Raw genomic sequence first — 14,247 nt, forward strand, 5'->3', positions numbered from 1 at the left:
ACAACTAAAGAATCAGGATGCAAATTTGATAACACAAACTGAATCTATTTCAGATTTAGATCTAGACAGTTATTCTCCTATCCTCTAACATCAAAGATGTTTATTCTTTAAGAAAAATAACAGAAAAAAAAGGAAGCAACAACGCCCAATGCTCTCCCTTATGTTGCTGGAGAGGCTTGTCTCTACCCATGTTTACAGCATGTAAATTCACATACCCCTCTTCAGTGACTAGGAAGTTTCTTTAACAACACAAAGAAACAGGTTGAGGAGAAAAGGGCCAATTGCACCTGAGCAATTGTTCTATTCTGGTTGTTACTGTTATAATTTTCTTATGTGTATTCGGTTTAGTAATATGTGTATGATATCACAACATGTTTACATTTATCAATGTTTCTTGTTGAATTTGGAGGGAGTTAGGAGGGAATAGCTTGATTGATATTGCTTGTGGTGTACTGCTTTTTCAGAGCATTTGGTTATAAGTATTTGAAACTAAAAAAGAAGCATTTGGTTATAAAGAAGATAAAAAATTGAAACTAAAAGGAAGAGTGCCATTTAAGTGTTGAAAGCTTCCACAGTGCTGGGTTGTTTTTGGCAGGTAAGAAGAGAAGCAAGTTGCAACAAGTGATAATTGGGAGTAAAAAATTCAAAAAGCAAACTCAAGAAACATGTTCTAAATCCTATGTTAAACCGGATAGCTCATTCAAGAACTTGATTTCAAACATGATCAAAGGATGCTCACAATCAACTCAAGATGAGGACAAGTCTTTGGTTCTTAATCTTGAAAATCCTAATCATCATCTGTTGGATCAAGTGGCCTCAGAATAATTAAGAAGGGGGAGTTGAATTAATTATTAATGAACCTTTACTAATTAAAATTTACCCTTCTTAGGCTTTTACTATGTTGTTAAGAAAGTAAAGAACAAAAATATAAACTTAACCAAAAGTAAAAGCGGTAATTAAAGTGCACAGCGGAAATTAAAAGAGTAGGGAAGAAGAAGATAAACACACAAGAGTTTTATACTGGTTCGACAACAACCCATGCCTACATCCAGTCCCCAAGCGACCTGCGGTCCTTGAGATTTCTTTTCAACCTTGTAAATTCCTTTACAAGCAAAGATCCACAAGGGATGTACCCTCCCTTGTTCTCTTTGAATAACCTAGTGGATGTACCCTCCACTAGAATTGATCCACAAGAGATGTACCCTCTCTTGTTCTCAGTCACAAAAACCCAAGTAGATGTACCCTCTACTTGTACCACAAAGGATGTACCCTCCAATGTGTTAAGACAAAGTTCTCAGGCGGTTAGTCCTTTGAAACTTTGTGAATGGGGAAACAAAAGAATTCTCAGGCGGTTAGTCCTTTGAAATCTTTTGTTTATGGGAAAGGGAAGAATCAAAAGAATTCTCAGACTGTGTCATTTTGAATTCTTTGACAAGGGAGAAGGGAGACACAAAAGAATTCAGGCGGTTAGTCCTTTGTTCTTTTGGAAAAGGGAGAAGAAAGACACAAAAAGAATTCAAGCGGTTAGTCATTGGTGAATTCTTTTTGGCAAAGGGAGAAGGAAATGAAAAAGATGAATAGCACAAGTTTTGTTTTCAAGGTTTGGAAAACCATAAAACTTTAGAAAGCTTTTGGCAAAGGAAGAAGAAGAAGAAATTCAAGAGGATGTTCAAAGAGATTCAAAGGATGTAATCAATGTCTTGAAAATGCAAGTTAAGGACTTGCTTTTATAGACTCTTCATGTCTGGTCAAGAAAACCATTAGAAGAGTTATAACCTTTAGAAAAACTTGAAAACCATTGGAAGAGTTACATCTTTTGATTTTTGTTCAAAACTTATCAATGGTAATCGATTACCAAATTATTGTAATCGATTACACAAAGCATTTTTGTGAAAGGATGTGACTCTTCACATTTGAATTTGAATTTCAACATTCAAACACACTGGTAATCGATTACCAAATCATTGTAATCGATTACACCATTTTGAAATCAATTGGAACGTTGTAAATTCAGTTGAAAGCTTTTTGAAAACAATCTTTGCTATTGGTAATCGATTACAATAAACTGGTAATCGATTACCAGAGAGTAAAAACTCTTTGGTAAAAGGTTTTGTGAAAAATTCATGTACTACTCAATGTTTTGAAAAACTTTTTAGTACTTATCTTGATTGAGTCTTTTCTTGATTCTTGAATCTTGAGTCTTGAATCTTGTTCTTGATTATTCTTGATTCTTGATTCTTGAAAACTTGAAACTGGAAACTTCTCTTGATTCTTGAATTGTTCTTGACTCAATCTTGAAATCATTCTCATGGGCTTTTTGTCATCATCTTTGTTATCATCAAAACACCTTGAATCAATCTTGATTCATCATCATGAAGCAATGAAGCTTGCTTCTACATCATCTTCAGCAGCCAGATCAGAAACTTCTCAAGTGCAACAAGAATGAATATTTAGTGCTAAAAAATGCAGGGTTCAGATCAAATTTTCAGTCTATGGTTAGTACAAAATTTAAGAATGTTGGAACAAGAATGTCTCAAGTCGGAGAGGCTTCTAAAGATTTTGAGCCAGGTACCAAGGTACATGGAATTGATGTCATTCCAATAACCTTATATGCAAAGAACAATAGCCTTTACAAACAGTATTTGCAATCAAATAAGCTTGAAATATCTGAAGGGAGATTTGATGCTTGCCCCCCATATAGCCGCAGATAAGACCTATAAATTTTCTCAACAGTCATCAACACTGGAAAAAGATTTCGTTGAAGTTGTTCAAGTTCCAAATCTTGGTTTTCCACTATAGCAAGCAAAACCCGGATGGATGTATGTCTGACCACAGGTGAAAAGATTTTGTTGAAATATACTCCTTCTTTCTGGCTGAATCCCTTGGCAACTAACCTAGCCTTGTATCTTATCCCTTCCTTTTCTGAAAGACCAGGTTTCCTCTTGAATATCCACTTGTAACCTACCACATCTCTTCCTTTAGGTAGTTCAACAAGTTTCCATGTTTGATTCTTATATAGAGATTTCATTTCCTCTTTCATAGCTGACAACCAATTTTTAGCTTCAGGATGATTGATAGCTTCTTTGTAGGTGGCAGGTTCATTTGAATCTATTTCTTCAGCTGCATGTAATGCATAGGCAGCCATGTCTTCAAAACCATATCTCTCAGGAGGCTTACTGACCCTCTTAGGTCTCTGACTGATTCCAAGATTGAAGTGTGCAGGCTCGGGTTTAGCATTCTGATGAGCCTCATTTGCACTTGAATCTTTTGATTGCTCACCTTCTTGAGGAACAGGAGATGTATCTGTATGACCCCCTTTTCTGAGTCTTTGGTTGTAGATTATACATCCTTTTCTTGAAGAGAGTGGCATCTCTGTGTTCCAGTAATTGGAATCTCAATTTTTGGATGGAGCAAATGTGATTCATAAAAAATTACATCTCCGTTGAGAAGAACATTCCTTTCAAAGGGTGACCAGATCCTGTAACCTTTCACCCCATCACCATAACCCATGAATAGACCCTTTCTTGATCTAGGTACCAGCTTTCCTTCATTGACATGATAATAGGCATTGCAGCCAAATACTCTTAGATTTGAGTGGTTTGTTATTTTGCCATTCCAGATTTCAATAGGAGTTTTAAGTCCTATAGCAGTAAAAGGTGTTCTATTGATCAGAAAACAAGTTGTATTGATAGCTTCTCCCCAAAAACTTCTGTTGAGACTAGCATTAGACAATAGGCATCTTGTTCTTTCCAGAAGTGTTTTGTTCATTCGTTCAACAACTCTATTTTGCTGAGGAGTGTTTCTAACAGTAAGTTGTCTAGCAATCCCTTCATCTCTGCAGAATTTGTTAAATTCTGTTGAGCAAAACTCCAAGCCATTATCAGTTCTGAGTCTTTTAACTTTCCTTTCAGTTTGTTTTTCAATCAATGTCTTCCATTCTTTGAAGCATTTGAAATCTTGACTCTTCTGACTCATGATGTAGATCCATGTCATCCTTGAGTAGTCATCAATTATGGACAAAAAATACCTTCCACCACCTAGTGAAGGTACTCTTGCAGGCCCCCAACAGTTAGCGTGAATGTAATCAAGAGTTCCTTTGGTGGTGTGAATTGCTTTAGGAAATTTAATCCTATGTTGCTTGTCGAAAACACAGTGCTCACAGAATTTAAGTTCATCCAGTTTCTAATTTCCCAACAGTTGTTGTTTTTTGAGTCTCATCAGACCTTTTTCACTCATATGACCAAGCCTCATGTGCCACAATTGAGTTAAGTCAGGTATGCTCTTATTAGATTTTGATGCAACAACTACTAGATCATCATCAATACATGTTGTACCTTGAAGTATATCGAGATTACCCCTCTTTATACCCTTCATCACCATTGTGGTGCCTTTCTGAATTTTCATGACCCCATTTTCAGTGCTGCGTTTGAACCCCTTTCCATCCATAATACCTATGGAGATTAGATTCTTTTTCAGCTCTGGAACATGCCTAACTTCAGAGTGAGTGTTCGGATAATTTCATCATGCATCTTGATTTTTATTGTGCCAATTTCAACTGTCTTGCATAAGACAACATTTCCCATGAAGGCATTTCCACCCGATTTCTCTTCATAGGTGTCAAACCAGGTTTTGTTAGGACACATATGAAAGGAACAACCAGAGTCTAATATCCACTGATTTTCAGAATGTTGGTGATGATCAGCAACTGAGAGAACAAACTCATTTTCAGATGTGGAACCTTCCTTGGCAATAGCAGCAGATGGTTTGCCCTTTTTCTTAGGACAATCTTTCTTCCAGTGACCTGGCTCCTTGCAGTAGTTACAGATGTCCTTTGGATTGACATGAGTTTTCTTCTTTCCTTTAAACACCTTTTTCTTGATGTTTTTGTTAGAGTTAGAGACCACAAGACCAGATCCATTTGATTCTTCAGAATTTCCAGGTGCTTTAGATCGAAGTTCCCTTGAGTATAAGCTGGATTTCACCTCCTCCATGGTGACACATTCCTTACCAACACTAAGAGAGTTGACAAAGCTCTCATATGATGGTGGTAAAGAGGCTAACAGAATCATGGCAGCATCTTCATCCTCTATCTTAACATCTATATCTCTTAATTCCATCAAAATAGAATTTAATTCATCAAGATGATCCTTAAGAAATGTACCTTCTTTCATGTGTAAACCAAATAGACGCCTCTTCAAGAAGAGCTTGTTGCAGATTGACTTGGTCATATAAAGCTTTTCCAACTTGAGCTATAAGCCACTTGCAATTTCTTCATTAGCAACTTCATATAAAACTTCATCAGACAAGGAAAGCAAGATTAGTGAGTGAGCCTTTTCTTCTTGTTCTGCAAGTTCTTCAATCTTTGAAACAAAGACCTTTTCTTTTGATTCAAAAGCCACTTCTTTCTTCACAGATGCAGAAGCAACATGAGCCCAAACACGTTGTTCCTTCAACAAAGCACACATCTTGATGCGCCACAGATTGAAGTTGTTTTTTCCATTGAATTTCTCAATCTTGATTGTGTTTGACATGATTTCTTAAGTGTTCTTGATCACAGTAAAGCAGCGAAAGATACCATAAACAAGACTCCCACAGCTTGATCTTCGTATTCAAACGAGAATCTTGAATTTCCTTGATCGCAACTTGAGCTCTTGATACCAATTTGATATGGAAGTGAAGAAGAACAAACAAGAACAACATCAGGAGATGCAGCAGAACAGAAATGTCATACACAAAGTTTTGCAGCAAGGTGAAAGAGAGAGGGAGAGATGAGAAAGAACACACAAATTTACGTGGTTCACCTTTGATCAAGGCTACATCCACGGGAGGGGGCATAAAGCTTTTTATTACTGATGCAATATACAAGTGGAAGCTTTTTTAAAATACAGGACATTCTTGCCTTATACAGACAGAGGACAAAACAGAAAAATAACAGAATAAACTTCCATATGAATTTAGGTCAGAGCCCAACAAAATATTTGGCATAGGCATGGACAGAAACACATCAAATATCTTCTTTGGAAAATAGGCCAACACAATTCTCCCTAGAGATGTGTTAAGGAAACAATGCCATATGACTGATGAAGACACTTGCCCGTTATGCCATGATAAAGCTAAATCTATGGAACATGCTTTTAGAGACTGTACTTGGGTGAAGCATATTTGGAGCCATTTCAAGTTTACTGCTACTATTTTGTTCTACCAACAATATATGAGTAGTTGGATAAAAACCAATATTCAAAGCAATAAATTAAAATGTTAGAAAACACCAAATGGAGTATTGCATTTGGAGTTATTCTTGATTGTATTTGGTGGAGACGGAATGAGATTATCTTCCAAGATACTTCGCACAACATAGATGAAATTTTGTTCAAAGTTTGGGCGCTATTGAGAGATATCAAGAGTAGCCAAAATATGTAGAATGTACTAAATCTGATTCATCCAAATTTGTAGACGGATGAGTCTGGAATATGGAATAATCCTATACAGGGGTGTATGAAACTTAACCATGATGGAGCTTATCTTCTAGCAGTAGGAGTAACTTCATGAGGTGATATCATAAGAGGTAATAATGATAGCTTTGTTGGGGCTTATTCTAGAAGGTTGGGGCACTGTTCGATTTTAGAAGCAGAGTTATGGTCTATTTTATATGGCTTGTGACAAAAGGATATCATCAGTAATGGTGGAAACATATTCTTTTGATGCTATAAATCTGTTGGATGAAAGGAGTAGTGAGGGGGAGTACTTTAAAGAGCTTGTAGCTAAGAATTGTAAATTACAAGGAAAATTCTAACTCTGCATGTTGAAACATATTTATAGAGAAGCAAATAAATTAGTATATTCATTTGCAAAACATGAATTGTCTATACAATCTGATGTATGTTTTTATAATAGTGTGTTTGGTTTTGCAACCCAATCATTCGGGGGGTGCTGATGTACAAAACTCAAATTTAACTAATATCCAGTTTGGGTGTTTTGTCCATAAAACTTAGAAAAAAAAATCGTTTGACTTGGTATATGAATTAAAATAGACCATGCCAATAATTAATTTAAGAAAATCTCATTTAAAAAAATAATTTGCGTAAATGACCAAATGGGTCAATGAGAGCCGTTACGTACGTACTCGGCCAACTTGAGTACTTGACGGTTCTGGTCTGGTGGGACTGATTTATATATTTGAAAACTCAACACTCAAACAGATACACGTCAATGTACAAGGCCAACTGAGAATAAGTCTTTTAAATTTAATAACTTTTCTACTATCCCCTAAAAATATTGTCTTTGGAAGTTAAATATAATTTTCCTACGTGTATCTTTGGAAGATAATTTTGCTTGAAATCACTCGTTAAAATGAGAAATTATGTGTCATGCTAGTTGATCGTGCTTGATAGTTAAGTCAAATAGATTTTATTAAATAAAGAAAACTAAAGATGTGACTTTTTACATTAATTAAGCAATAAAAAACTCAAGATGTGATTTTTACAGGATAGACTTCCATAAAAGATTTTGTAAATATGTACGCAAGTGCCACACTTTTTCAAAGAACTAAAGAATATATCAGCATCATATATATCAGCACCAAAAAAAAAATATTGTGTATATTTTTTTACTGCACCATATCACGTATATGTCAAATTATAATTATAATAGGATATTGACCTTTTTTTTCTATCTACAAATGACATTATTTACTCTACTTTCACTGAACAACCAAAACCGAAGCAAATAAATAAATAAAATAAAATAAAATAAAATAAATGTATGTATACGCAGTGTTTCGGTGGCAACGTTTCGTTAGAAGATTGATCGTGTGCGCGTACATGAGAAAGAACTCGAACAAAAAATAAGTAGAATAAAAACCTGAACGGTTTGAAGTAGCGGTTGGTTGAGTCCTCTACCGTTTGGAAACCCTTGGTCTGCATTAATCGGCGAGGAATATCAATAAATAAATAGATATAAAGAAATTAAACACAGGAAAATTTGGACAGGTTATAACTCGGAAAATTACGAAAGTAAATTAACAATTCATAATAATAATTCAGAATTTCGAGGAGCGAACCTGCAGATCTGACGGCACGGAGTGGAGGTCCTTAAAGTGGCTGGAGCTGCAGCAAGAGCGATCGGAGCAAAAATCGCCGGAAACAACCGTGCCGGTAGAACTGACGGAAGCTTCCGGCGAGACGGTAGTGTCGGGAAACTGCGTATCGGAAGAGCGTAACTGGAAGGAAGCGGTGGTTTTTCTTTTCTTGGAAATGGAATGTTGGCTTGAAGAAGGTTGTTCTATGGCGGCAATTGTGAGAGAGCAGCGAATACACACCTGAGTTCTTGCAGTAATTGTGGGAGTAATTGTGGGACCAATTTGAGGGTTTAGGGTTTTACAGGAGAAATGACGTATAGGCCCAATTTAAGAATTTGGTTTGACAAAAATTGGACACCATGATTTTTATAATTGGTTTCGGGTCTTATTTAACGTAGACCCAACTGAACCTAATATAGGATAACCTTTTTTAAATTTTAAAAACTTTTTAAAAATTAGTAAAATGTTTACAAGAATTTTTAATGTAATATATATTTCTTCAAAATCAATTCTTGATAATCTGAAACAAACATAAGTAAGAATTAGAAAGAACGTGAAAAAATTATTTTATTATTTGATAAATCATGATATTAAATTATAACTTTGATTTTAAAGACTTTCAGCTAGATAATTAAAATTAATATTTTTTTATTAATTGATAAAATCGTGATATTAAATTATAATTTTGATTTTTAAAGACTTTCAAGTTTCAACTATATAAATTTAAATTAATAAATCTAATTTCAATTTTATGATTAATTTCAAATATCAAATAAGCATTTTTAACATTTCAAATCCCAATAGTATATTCCCCAAGTTTAATAAAATTCATATCAACCCGTTAGTTAGGTGCACTTCACGCAGCTAGCAATAAATCAATAAATTAAATAATAAAAAAACAAAAATCATGAACTCGGAGAATATATACATGCGTGGATGTACCTTGGAGTGTTGGTACTATTGAAATATAATTTTTTTTCTTTGTTCTCTATCCTAAATAATTTTTTTATGAAAATTTAATTAACAAAAAATTCACATAATTAACAAATGAAGTTAAAAATAATAGAAAAAATGACAAATATAATATAAAATAAATTACATGTGGATTATAATTAACTCTATATTTAAAGACTTAAAACATAATTTCCATGTCTCATGAAAATAATTTTATTTTTGTTCTGAAAAATTTGTTTAAAAATAATAAAAATATCATTTTTTTTCAAATATAATAATTAAATAATAATATATTAATAATAAATTTTAATTTTTTTACTATATAATTATTTTTACTAACATTCTATAAAAATTCTATAAAAGTTAAACTCTATTATTAAAAACAATTTTTTTTTCAAATTAACTAATATCAAATAATTTATATAAATATGTGTTATATTTAAATGATAATCATGAAATAATAAAATTAAAATTACGAAATTCATTTTAAAAATTTAGTTTAATTTTTAAATGTTTACCTTTTGAATTTATTATTGATGTTAATTTAACATCGGTTATTTGAAAACTGATGTGGTTAAACATTTACAACATCGTTTTTTTTAAAATATATAAATAAATCATACTAAATTCAGTTTTAACATCTGTTATTTGAAAACCGATGTTGTAAGTGCTTAACGACATCGGTTTTCAAATAACCGATGTTAATAGGACGATGTTAAAACTCATTTTTTTAGTAGTGTGTTGGATGAAAGGAGTAGTGAGGGGGAGTACTTTAAAGAGCTTGTAGCTAAGAATTGTAAATTACAAGGAAAATTCTAACTCTGCATGTTGAAACATATTTATAGAGAAGCAAATAAATTAGTATATTCATTTGCAAAACATGAATTGTCTATACAATCTGATGTATGTTTTTATAATAGTGTGTTTGGTTTTGCAACCCAATCATTCGGGGGGTGCTGATGTACAAAACTCAAATTTAACTAATATCCAGTTTGGGTGTTTTGTCCATAAAACTTAGAAAAAAAAATCGTTTGACTTGGTATATGAATTAAAATAGACCATGCCAATAATTAATTTAAGAAAATCTCATTTAAAAAAATAATTTGCGTAAATGACCAAATGGGTCAATGAGAGCCGTTACGTACGTACTCGGCCAACTTGAGTACTTGACGGTTCTGGTCTGGTGGGACTGATTTATATATTTGAAAACTCAACACTCAAACAGATACACGTCAATGTACAAGGCCAACTGAGAATAAGTCTTTTAAATTTAATAACTTTTCTACTATCCCCTAAAAATATTGTCTTTTTCATTTTTTTTCATGAATTACTATCATTCTCCTTTTTAGTTTATATTACTTTCTCATATCACATGGTTACATTTTACTTTTATATTGGACAAAAAATACTTTAACGGCTAAGAATAAAAAAACATGATGATAAGAAAATAAAGTGCATTTACATTTGGTGATTAGAAAATCAACGGTTAAAAATTATGATAAAAACAAATACATATTAACAAAATCTAAAATTGTTTATAATCTCAATGATTTTCTTTTTTAGTTAAAGGTTATTATTTTACTTTATTCTCTAAAGTGCATTTGATCACTTTAGAGGAGTAAAACCCAATAACTAGATAAGTGATTTTTTGTATTTGAAAAAGTTTAAAAATTAAATTTTAAATAAAAATAATAATTTTAATATAATTTTTATTGATTTAAAAAGATCTCACCTTAAAATTGATCTTAGACCTAAATAAATGTTAAATCAGCCACGTAGAAAATATAAAGTAATTTGTGTGAAATATATTGTAAATTATTCAATTAATAATAAGGCTTACTGACGGAGGGTACTCACATAACTTTTACACGTTATTAATAGAATAAAATAAGATAAAATAGAATTATTCTATTTCATGGAATTTGTTGTATGCGATGCTTGTTTTCCATGGGGATGTCATCATTTGATTATCTAAGGTGTACCTGTCTCCTATGCAGAAAAGGAAATTCTCTCATTTACTGATACAAAAATATTTTTTTAACCATTATGTTAGTATGTTATTGCCACGTAGTATGGTCGAATTTGTCAATGACTAACTTTCGTTGAAAAATCTAACTAATTATCTTTAATTAAATTTTTTTTTTCAATCATATTTTTTAAATGTAAAATCTTAATTAAGGAGATCGATTCTAGTAACATTCATTTAAAAGATTTATGTTGATATATAAAAATGTGTTTGATCTTTTGACATAACGGTTTTGTTTCCAATTTGTATTGTGTGGATGTAATTAGGAACCAAAATTTCCAGAACACTGTTGCTAGTAAAAGAGTTATATGGTGTGTGTGTCTGATTGGTTTTACTTTTAGCCTTCGTTGACAAAGTCAAGCGCATGCATTCAAGTATATTCAACAAAGACAAAGACTAAACCATCATCATAAATTCATAATGGAATTTTTCTTAGTCCTTGATTTGATTTCTATTCATCAATCATCACCATATATGTAACTAAAACGTAAGGACCAAGTTGATTCTCATTTCTCACCATGGCTTCCTCTTTGCTTCTTTTTTTCCTCTTCTGCTCAGTGATTTTGCTACCCTTTGTTGTAGCTCAAACCAAAACCAACATAGCCATTGGTGATTCTCATACTGCAGGAAAAAGCACAACCCCATGGTTGGTTTCATCACCTTCTGGTGACTTTGCCTTTGGTTTCCTCCCACTTGAGGCCACTCCTGATCATTTCATACTTTGCATTTGGTATGCCAACATTCAAGACAGAACCATAGTTTGGTTTGCCAATAGGGACAACAAGCCTGCACCAAAGGGCTCAAAAGTTGAGCTTTCTGCTGATGATGGGTTGGTTCTCACTGCCCCAAATGGTGATAAGTTATGGAACACTGGTGGCTTCACTGCTAGAGTTTCTAGTGGTGTGTTCAATGACACTGGCAACCTTGTGCTTCTTGATGGTGCCTCCAGCAGTACTTGGGAGAGTTTTGATGATTATAGAGACACCTTGCTGCCTTCTCAGACTATGGAAAGGGGTCAGAAGCTTTCTTCTAAACTTAGGAGGAATGACTTCAACATTGGCAGGTTTGAGCTCTTTTTCCAAAATGATGGTAATCTTGTGATGCACTCTATAAATTTGCCATCTGAGTATGTTAATGCTAACTACTATGCAAGTGGAACCATTGAGTCCAACACATCAAGTGCTGGGACTCAATTGGTGTTTGATAGGTCAGGAGATGTGTATATTTTGAGAGACAACAAAGAAAAGTATAACTTGTCAGATGGGGGTTCTATTTCCACCACTCAATTTTACCTTAGAGCAACTCTTGATTTTGATGGGGTGTTCACACTCTATCAACATCCAAAGGGTTCTTCTGGGAGTGTAGGTTGGACCCCAGTGTGGTCTCATCCAGATAATATATGTAAGGATTATCTTTCTGCTACAAGTAGTGGCGTTTGTGGATATAATAGCATTTGCAGTTTGGGAGATTATAAGAGGCCAATTTGTAAGTGTCCAAAATGGTACTCACTGGTTGATCCTAATGATCCTAATGGTAGCTGCAAACCGGATTTTGTACAATCATGTTCAGAAGATGAACTTAGTCAAAGAGAGGATCTATATGATTTTGAGGTGTTGATAGATACTGATTGGCCTAGTTCAGATTATGTGCTGCAAAAACCCTTCACTGAAGAACAATGCAGACAATCTTGTATGGAAGATTGTTTGTGTTCTGTTGCTATTTTCAGGTTAGGTGACAGCTGCTGGAAGAAGAAGTTGCCACTTTCAAATGGTAGAGTTGATGCCACACTTAATGGTGCAAAGGCCTTCATGAAAGTGAGGAAAGACAACTCCTCCTTGGTTGTTCCTCCAATCATTGTGAAAAAGAATAGTAGGAACACTTTGATTGTGCTTTTGAGTGGTTCTGCTTGTCTCAATCTAATATTGGTTGGAGCAATCTGCTTGAGCAGTTTTTATGTTTTTTGGTGCAAGAAGAAGCTTAGAAGAGTTGGCAAAAGTGGCACTAATGTGGAAACCAATTTGCGTTGCTTCACTTATGAGGAACTTGAAGAAGCTACCAATGGCTTTGAGAAAGTGCTAGGAAAGGGAGCTTTTGGTATTGTGTACGAAGGAGTCATCAACATGGGTTCCCTTACTCTCGTGGCAGTAAAAAGGTTGAACACTTTTCTCTTGGAAGAGGTTCAAAAGGAATTCAAGAATGAACTGAATGCCATTGGCCTCACTCATCATAAGAACTTGGTCCGTTTACTTGGATTTTGTGAGACTCAAGACGAAAGGTTGCTGGTTTATGAGTACATGAGCAATGGAACTTTAGCAAGCCTTGTTTTCAATGTGGAGAAACCAAGTTGGAAACTGAGGCTACAAATTGCAACTGGGGTTGCTAGAGGACTTCTATATCTGCATGAAGAGTGCAGCACACAGATCATCCATTGTGACATAAAGCCTCAAAACATACTCCTTGATGATTACTATAATGCAAGAATTTCAGACTTTGGATTGGCCAAGATTTTGAACATGAATCAGAGCAGAACCAACACTGCCATAAGGGGAACAAAAGGGTATGTTGCACTTGAATGGTTCAAAAACATGCCAATCACGGCCAAAGTGGATGTCTATAGTTATGGGGTGCTGCTACTTGAGATAGTTTCATGCAGAAAAAGTGTAGAATTTGAGGCAGATGAAGAGAAAGCAATCCTAACTGAATGGGCTTTTGACTGCTACACTGAAGGTGTTCTTCATGACTTGGTTGAGAATGACAAAGAGGCATTGGATGACATGAAGACCTTGGAGAAATTGGTGATGATTGCCCTTTGGTGTGTGCAAGAGGATCCTGGTCTTAGACCAACAATGAGAAATGTGACACAGATGCTTGAAGGTGTTGTTGAAGTCCAAATTCCACCATGCCCCTCCTCACAACTTAGTATTCAATGTTCTCTAGACTAATCAGTTGGTGCTAATCCTAGTTGTGGTATCTAGATTCTAGTGTGAACTGTAAAATTTACATATATGTATGTGTATCTATTTGAAGCTTTATGTTCCTTCAGCATTATAGCATTCGGGGTTTGAGATCAATTGACCTTTTGTATTAACTAGCTTGATAAACCAGTCACGTTTTGGATTTAGTAAATGTGCATAACTTCAATAAAACATCTAAGCAAAAGAAATAGAGCATAGACTATTAAATTAAGTTC

General features: G+C 34.1%; 2 protein-coding genes across 2 annotated transcripts; one reads left to right on the forward strand and one right to left on the reverse strand.

Moving 5' to 3' along the window:
- Window positions 1–5,249: 5,249 nt before the first annotated feature.
- On the reverse strand, window positions 5,250–11,046 carry LOC106798213 (uncharacterized). The gene is made up of 4 exons (XM_041013928.1): window positions 11,014–11,046; window positions 8,060–8,317; window positions 7,821–7,916; window positions 5,250–5,447 (listed from the first exon to the last, which is right to left on the reverse strand). Exons 1-4 carry the CDS (start codon window positions 11,044–11,046, stop codon window positions 5,250–5,252), a joined length of 585 nt encoding a protein of 194 aa, XP_040869862.1.
- A 288-nt stretch (window positions 11,047–11,334) lies between these two features.
- On the forward strand, window positions 11,335–14,178 carry LOC100795822 (G-type lectin S-receptor-like serine/threonine-protein kinase LECRK3). Its single transcript, XM_014773659.3, has one exon. The coding sequence runs from the start codon at window positions 11,576–11,578 to the stop codon at window positions 13,997–13,999; it is 2,424 nt and encodes an 807-aa protein (XP_014629145.1). The 5' UTR covers window positions 11,335–11,575; the 3' UTR covers window positions 14,000–14,178.
- Window positions 14,179–14,247: the final 69 nt, after the last annotated feature.

This window comes from Glycine max, chromosome 3 (assembly GCF_000004515.6).
Source record: "Glycine max cultivar Williams 82 chromosome 3, Glycine_max_v4.0, whole genome shotgun sequence".
Taxonomy (NCBI): Eukaryota; Viridiplantae; Streptophyta; class Magnoliopsida; order Fabales; family Fabaceae; genus Glycine; species Glycine max.